The sequence below is a fragment of the Panthera onca genome, chromosome B1, assembly GCF_046562875.1.
Source record: "Panthera onca isolate mPanOnc1 chromosome B1, mPanOnc1 haplotype 2, whole genome shotgun sequence".
Classification (NCBI taxonomy): Eukaryota; Metazoa; Chordata; class Mammalia; order Carnivora; family Felidae; genus Panthera; species Panthera onca.
In genome coordinates, this window is record NC_138342.1 from 61,578,793 (window position 1) to 61,586,462 (window position 7,670).

Genomic DNA, 7,670 nt, shown 5'->3' on the forward strand with positions numbered 1-7,670 from the left:
AAAAAAAAAAAAGAATTTAGAGATACTATTTAATCCTTTGTATTATGTGATTTTCTCAAGCAGTATCTAGACAGACAGTTGGGCTTACACCAGCTTGGATTTTTTTCCCCCTCAGGCACATAATACAATGACGAAGAAGTTTAGCATACTGCCAATCAGTGACTGAAATGGCAGGCTATGGAATCTAAGCTAATTAGAGAGTATAGACAAGAAGCTGATGGAAGAATAGAAAATGGTCTAAACGAAAATGTCACTGTCTAAAGCTCCTAATGAGGTCTAGGAATAGCTACACTGGAAGTAGTTAAAAAGGCAGGCTAAAAGAATAGGTTGTGGGATGTTCACATTAGTGATTCTGAACATTTTCAGATGTTGCCAAGGTCCAGGGTAAAAAGTATGGTTTAAGTGAAATGGAAGAAGTCTCTGGAATAAAAGTTAGATGGCATGGCTATCTCAGTATATAGCCATGTGATGTTTAAATAACCCAGACAGAAGTTGAAAAGAAAAGCAAAACTGAGAGCCAGTTGCCAAAGTTTTCATTGAATAAGAGGTACTGTCCAGGAAGTCAGCAGGTAACTGAAATTAAACACATCTCAGATGGAACAGACAGCAAGCACCTCATACAAGCAGGGGTTTGAAAAGTAAGGCAACAGCTCCATAATCTTTGCAGATTAAGCTCAAAACTCCTTACAGCAGCAGGTCCCAAATTCATCATGCTATGCCATACACTGATGCTTCTGTCAGTTACCCCTCTACATGGAATATCCTTTCCTGACTTTATCCAACTAATTCTTTCAAGACTCAGCTCTTCCTCTGTATTCCATAGTACCTTGTATGGGTCTGTTTTAGTGCTTTCAAACATATGTGTATTTTTGATAACTTGGAGTTTATTATTCTAATTAAATGTTCGTTATTCTACCTCCCTGTAGACTATAAGCAGGGACTGTGGCTTTCAACCTTATATACCCAATGCATGACATACAAACATACAGTCAGTAAGTGGCTGCTACATAACTGAATAAGCCCCTTTCATTATACAAATGAATAGCACCAAATTCAACTTCCCATTTTTCCTAACCAAAGTAAGTTTAACTACAGTAATGGATAGTTAGAGAGATATTATTTTAAAGAAAATTTCAAAAGAAAAAAACTTCACTTTCCCTTTCTTCTCCTAAAGTACTTGGATTTCCAACAAACTTTCTATTTTTGCAGGAAGATAACAGAAAAGAGGAATAATTAGAATACCAGAAAGAATTCTGAGACTATTATTATCTTTGTCCTTTTGGCTAGACAATTCCTTAAATTTATGTTTAATAACTACTAATCTTGAATAACTTTAGTAGGATGAATTTTAGCCAATCAATCAAGTTACCTAAGAAAAGTGAAGCAAAAGTGATTTAAGAGGTAGAAGACTGGAAAAGTGAAAAGAGCATTACGTAGGAAGTCAAAAAATTCACATTCGTGTTTCTATACTACTTCCTGGGAGGTATATGGAAAAGTCACAATCCCTCTTCACCTATAAAATGGAAATACCATGAGTACCATTTCATAGGATTCTCGTGAGAATTAAATAAATTAGCCCATACAAGAGAACCCTGGAACACACTGCCATACCAGATAGTAAGGAAGCTATCAAAAACCAATTCCAGGGACGTGTGGGTGGCTCAGTCAGTTAAGCATCCGACTCTTGATTTTGGGTCGGGTCATGATCTCATGGTTCATGGGTTCAAGCCCCGCATTGGGCTCTGTGCTAACAGTGGAGAGCCTGCTTGGGATTCTCACTCTCTCTCCCTCTCTCTGCCCCTCCTCACCATTCTCTCTCAAAATAAATAAATAAATTTTAAAAAATAAATAAATAAAAGACTAATTCTACGTTGTGTCAAAGGACTTGAGAGCCAGTCTGAAGAGGCTTGCATCTTTGGCCACAGATGCAACATTTAAGCATCAATAAGGATAATAACTGCAACAGATTAAAAATACCAAATATAGGTAGCTGAAATATTTAAGTTCCTAACATTATAAAAAAATTAATTGGTTTCCTTTAGAGAATGATAGGGAACCAATTCTTTATTTTGAAAACTAATAATAAATATGGGAAAGGATGAATCAAATAGTGGATAAAGTTTCTTGTTATTAAAGTATTCCAACAAATACATGGAAAAGGAATCATAGGGTTGGAATAAATACCATTTTGCAACCCCTAATGAATTAACGGATCTACGTAACAATCACCAATGGCTGCTGCTTATACAATGAAAAAGAGAGACATTATATACCTCTTGATAAAGTATACAACACTACTGGAGTGCCTGGGTGGCTCAGTCGGTTTAAGCATCCAACTGTTGGTTTTTCTCAGGTCATGATCTCATGGTTGTGGGATTGAGCCCTACATCAAGCTCTGCACTGACAGTGTGGAGCCTGCTTGGGATTCTCTATCTTTCTCTGGCCATCACCTGCTCACTCTCTCTCTCGAAACAAATAAACATTAAAAAAAAGGAATACAACACTATCCATAAAGTAGTCTTGAAACCAAACAAAAAACAACTATCAACATAAATAAGTGCCTATATCCAACCCAATTTACAAAAAACACAGAAAACAACGAAATATGTTAAACTATACCACAGGAATGCAATCCACTAGAGTCCTGACTTGAAAAACTCTACAGGAAAAATGGTCCGATTTAACAAATAGGAAAAAGAAAAAAAAGGGGGTAGGGCTAACAGGGGAAATTACACAGATTTAAGACACATAAAACTAAACAATACTGTTTACACACTTACGTGACAAAACTGTAAAGAAAAGTAAAGAATAGATCACCATGAAAGACAGGACTATAGTTCCTCTGATTGGGAAATGACTGGGAGGGCAATGTAGAGGGCTTCTCAAGTGGTTGGCCAGGGGCCACCTCCTGACTTAGGTACTGGTTCCAAGGGTGTTCACTTTATTATATATACAATTCATTAAGCTGTACTTTTATGCAGATTTACTTTTGTATTACTTTTAGCAACAAAAATTTACATAGACTGTTACTAAACACAGAAGTTTTATAATCCTCATCCTGCTAATCAGTCTTCTCCCCAGTTGCTATTATCATATATTGACATGAGAAGTAGCTTTTGGAATCTTGTGGAACATACTGATAAATTTTCAAAAAACAAAAAAGGTATCATTAAAGTGTTTTGAACAGTGCACTCGATGTCAGCTATATCGTACAGTTTTATATATAAAGTCATATAAAGTAAGATAAAGGCCCCTTATACTTACTAGTTTGCTGTTGCTGCTGCTGTGTATTAAATCCTCCAAATCCCAGTCCAGTTCCCAAACCAGTACCTAAACCAGTACTACTTCCAGTTGTTGTGCCAAAACCAGTACCAAATCCAAACCCTTTGTTCTGAGTACCACCGAAGAGTCCTTTGAAGGAAAAATTAAAATTGCATAAGTTAACCAAAAAACCAAGCTCTAGCTCATTCATTTCTACAAATGGCGTACGATGTCCTCTTACCAGTAGTGCCTGTGTTAGCTGGAGCAGAAAAGCTGAATGCAGAACCAGCTGTTGTAGATGTTGTCCCAAATCCTCCAAACCCAACTAATTAAAAAAGGATAAATAAAACAGACACAATCTTTTATATACATACATTTCTTTTTCAAATTATTTTATGTCGTTGCCACATATAGAGACAAAATCTATTGATCTAATTTTTCCTTCCTCTACTTTCAACTTCAATTTTTAAAAAACTATACTACTAATCAAGAAGTCAAATGTTGCAAGAAGTGACTAAGTATTTAAAACAGAAATAGCACAATGCAATACATACTCTTCAACATACCCTTAAGTCACAGCTGAGAAAACATGTTAAGCCTACTAGCATGCTTAACAAACTCTAAAATGACTATGTATATACTTTTAGAGCAGGAGTTGCAAATTCAAATGCCTGTAAGATTTAGGCTGATAACATTAATAAGTGAAATAGACCAGGTGTTAACTGACTGGTAGAACTGTTCAATGTGAACAGTTTTTAAAAATGGAAGCAGTTTCTAAATTCAAGCAGATTACTGCCACAGGAAAAAGGCAGTAATGTTGTTTATTCCCATCCGCCCCCCCCCCCCAAACCCGAAGATCTAGATTTTCTCTGTGAAATTTACAGAATTTTAGACCCTAATTAACTAATTAATTTTTTGGAACGAATTCAAATATTTTTAAAGTAGCGTGCTAAACAAATCGTATTAGCAGACTGTGGTGCCAGTTTGAAACTTTGGCTTTGGTGAATTAACTTAGGTTCTATTTTAGCTTCCTTTCTACTTAGTCTTCATGAAAATTTACCAACTTTCCCAAGGAAACATACTGACCTCCCTACAACAAGAATGTGTTTCTTGAAGGAAGAGTGAAGGGGGAAAAACTAGGGAAAGAGAGAACTAGCACAGCCCTCTGGACCAAGTTGGCAACTAACAGATCTACAAATTTCATTTTTAGATTTAAGTTTAGAGATGAAACTAATCTTAACCATATGTAACTTGACATATGGATGGAATGGAATACTGACGAGCTAAAATTGTTTTATGTTTTTTCCCTTATTGTCAGTCTGATTACCAAGGTGATACCAAAAAGACTTTTAAGAAAAATATTTGAACCATCAGTGATCTCGGAGTTATGCCACAGGTTTTCTGGAATTCTAATTTTTAATCTCATATATTTCTAGTATAAGAGACAGGGATTCATGTTATATAAAAGATATAAGGAAAAAACCCAACCCTTTTGATATCATATAATTTTAATTTGGAAAATTACTCACAAATAGACTGCATGTTGCAGCCATAACCAGGTAGGTTCTACTGTAGTATTGCAAACTATAAACATTTTGATAAAAATCACCTAAAGTACAGAACACTGTTCTCAATCTTTTTCATTATTCTTCACTTCCATAGAAAAACTATGATATATTCTGGATTGGCTACACAATAAAAATATTAGTATCTTATCATGTTCCATAATACCAAAAATGTTTATTTGTAATAGTGGATCTGCAAAGATACAAAATAAACAAGGGTTTCTATCCCTTTGCTGAAGATTCAGTTAATGAACATATATATAAAGTAGTTAAAATACAGTTATATTATCACAACTCAACACTTAACAGTGGTAACTCCAAATGAACATGAAATCAAGCAAATACCAACAAGTTTATTTACTGTTGTTGAATTACAAGCTGGGTGGCTTTGTTCAGAAACACAAATTTCAAAATAATATTGCTGTTTTACCCAGTGCCAATTTTAAGCAAACAGGGAAAAGTAAACATACCAAATGGCAGTGATACATGATTATTTAATAATGGATTATTTTATCTTTGGAATTCAAGGTTTCAAGTATTCTTCAAAAAGGTTTCAAACCAGATGCCAAGATGATTTTCGCACTGTGCTAACAAATACTGCACGAACACCAGACTTCCCAAGTAAATTTTAGAGAATAAATAATAATGTTTACCAAATGCATATAATTGGCACGGGCATAAGTGGCGTAATGTAAGAGAATATGGACAAGAAATTCATATACGAGCAGCAGAGGAACAAGACTATTCTATAGGGTGACTGTATGTAAAGGACACATAGACCTATTTTAAATTTATATACACATATACACACATTATAGTTTGTGTTTTGCAAATTTCCAAGGAGCTTCAATCCACATAGACACTAAAATCTTCCTAATTATCTCTTTGAATGCAAATATGTCTAGCCTACCTACTTGAACTCAATGCTACTTGACAATAAATTGCTCTAATCATTTCTCAAAAATCCAGTAAAAAACTGGGGGCTCTTTCCATAACTACAAATCTTATAGAAATGTGTCCTAATCTGGGGTTGACCAAAGAAATACATTATTGTTGTTACACACCATAAAAAACAAGGCAAGTTACTGCTGTTCGTATAAGACTTGTTTGGGAAACACAAGGACAATCAAATGAAATTCCAATGAAAGATGCAGGAAAAATGGAAAAAAGAAAAAATGACTGCAGGAGTCCAAGAATCCCAGAAAAACGAGCCTGACTGCTGAGCTTTTATTTTGGAAGAGATACGTAATAATTTGGAAAACATAATCTACTCAAAATAATAATCCATTCGAAATTCTCATCACTTGGAAGGTATATTGTTTAATTAAATGCAAGCTTAAAAAAGGAACATTATAACTTGCAAGACTTCCTAAAACCGAATCTTTTAAGGCAGTCAAAACTGGATACAAATGTTTTTGATTCCACACTAGAAAGTGAATTTCCTTTCCTCATTAGGCAAGCCAGTGTTCTTTCCCAAACTAGGAACCACAAAATATTCTTGGACTCCGGCTCCCAACATTCGTTACACATACGACCCGCAGTATCTACCTGCACTTGCCAGACTGTTACCAAAATTGAACGGAGTCGCCGAGGTAGTAGAAACACCGAAATTGCCAATATTAAAGTTCACTGCAGGATTAGCAGTTAATCCGAAACCCCCAAAATTAAACCCACTGGCGGTGGAGTTGGCAGTCTCAAGCCCACCAAATCCTGATAGGCGTGTAGGCAAAGAAACAAAATTTTAAAATGGGAAAGAAGAAAAAGAAAAGAAAGCAAGAGGATTAGAAGAGTCAGCAGGTTTCACAGAAGTGAGCAAAGACAAACCTTGACTTAGCTCCAAACGAGTTAAGAAAGCGGAGGAGGTGGGGACAGGAGGAAGGAGCAGGAGCGTGAAGTCCCGCAGCAAGAACCAAAGGGGCCAGGACCGAAGGAGCCGCAGGGCACCGCCCCGGGGTCCCTAGCCCTAACCTCACCAAGCCCAGCAGCGGGAGCTAAGCAGGGATTCCCGCGGGTCCGGGAGGCTGAGGTGGGGAGGGCAGGGCGGGTCTCCGGCAATGGGAAAGAGGAGCCGTCCTCCAGTCTCTCCGAGTCCGACTCGCCGGCGGCGGGAAGCGAACCCTAGGAGGACAGGGCACTGCAGGGATCCACGCACAGCGTGGGAGCCACAGGCTGGGCCTCAAGTTCCGTAGCGGCCTCCTCAGGAGCCGCCTGGGCCCGCTCTGCCGCAGCCCGCCCTTTTCCCGGGCACCTAAAGTCTCCAAGTGGCCAAGAGACCCCAGGTTCGCCGGACTGGAGAGTCTCGGACCGAGGGGGCTGACCAGAGGCCTCCCTTTCTCCCCGGGAGAAGGTCTGGGAGGATCACTTACCCGCGGGGGCCGCGGTGGCTGCAGCGGTGCCAGAGGTGCCCGAGGGAGCCCCAAAGTTGAAGGCCATGTCGCGGGAGCAGGGGACCAAAGCACTGCTCCCGCGACACTAGGTGCTCTCGGCTTTCCGGTCCGGCGGGAAACTGCCCTAGGATAACGGAGTCCCGCCTCTTTTCTGGCCTAGCCAAAGAGACTGGAGCGCAGGCAAGGCGCAGGAGGCGGGGATTGGAGGGGGAACGCCCCCCGGCCCGCCAACTTCCGGGGGCTTAGCGGCCTCACGTGGCGTGGAGCGTCACAACTGGGAGGAAATGCTGGCAAATTAGCGGCTGCTTGGCGCCTGAAAGCCCTTAAAGGCTTGGAAAAGGTGTGCGTTAACAAGCAGTTGGGTTCGTGAGTTCGGGCTCCGCATTGGGCTGTCTGCTGGGTGCGCAGAGACCGCTTCGGGGCCTCTGTACTCCACTCTCTGCCCCTCCCGTTTTCA

General features: G+C 39.3%; 1 protein-coding gene across 2 annotated transcripts in view; it reads right to left on the bottom strand.

The window, feature by feature from the left end:
* NUP54 (nucleoporin 54) overlaps nucleotides 1-7,381 on the bottom strand; it is a 30,342-nt gene extending 22,961 nt beyond the window's left edge. The window contains exons 1-4 of one of the 2 annotated variants that reach the window (XM_078446013.2): nucleotides 7,193-7,381; nucleotides 6,375-6,536; nucleotides 3,503-3,586; nucleotides 3,265-3,411 (exon numbers count right to left, since the gene is read on the bottom strand). In XM_078446013.2, coding sequence (XP_078302139.1) covers nucleotides 3,265-3,411; nucleotides 3,503-3,586; nucleotides 6,375-6,536; nucleotides 7,193-7,259 — 460 coding nt within the window. In that variant the 5' untranslated portion in view covers nucleotides 7,260-7,381. The remainder of the gene's footprint in view (nucleotides 1-3,264; nucleotides 3,412-3,502; nucleotides 3,587-6,374; nucleotides 6,537-7,192) is intronic. The other variant, XM_078446014.2, reaches the window with a different exon arrangement.
* Between the last annotated feature and the right edge of the window lie 289 nt (nucleotides 7,382-7,670).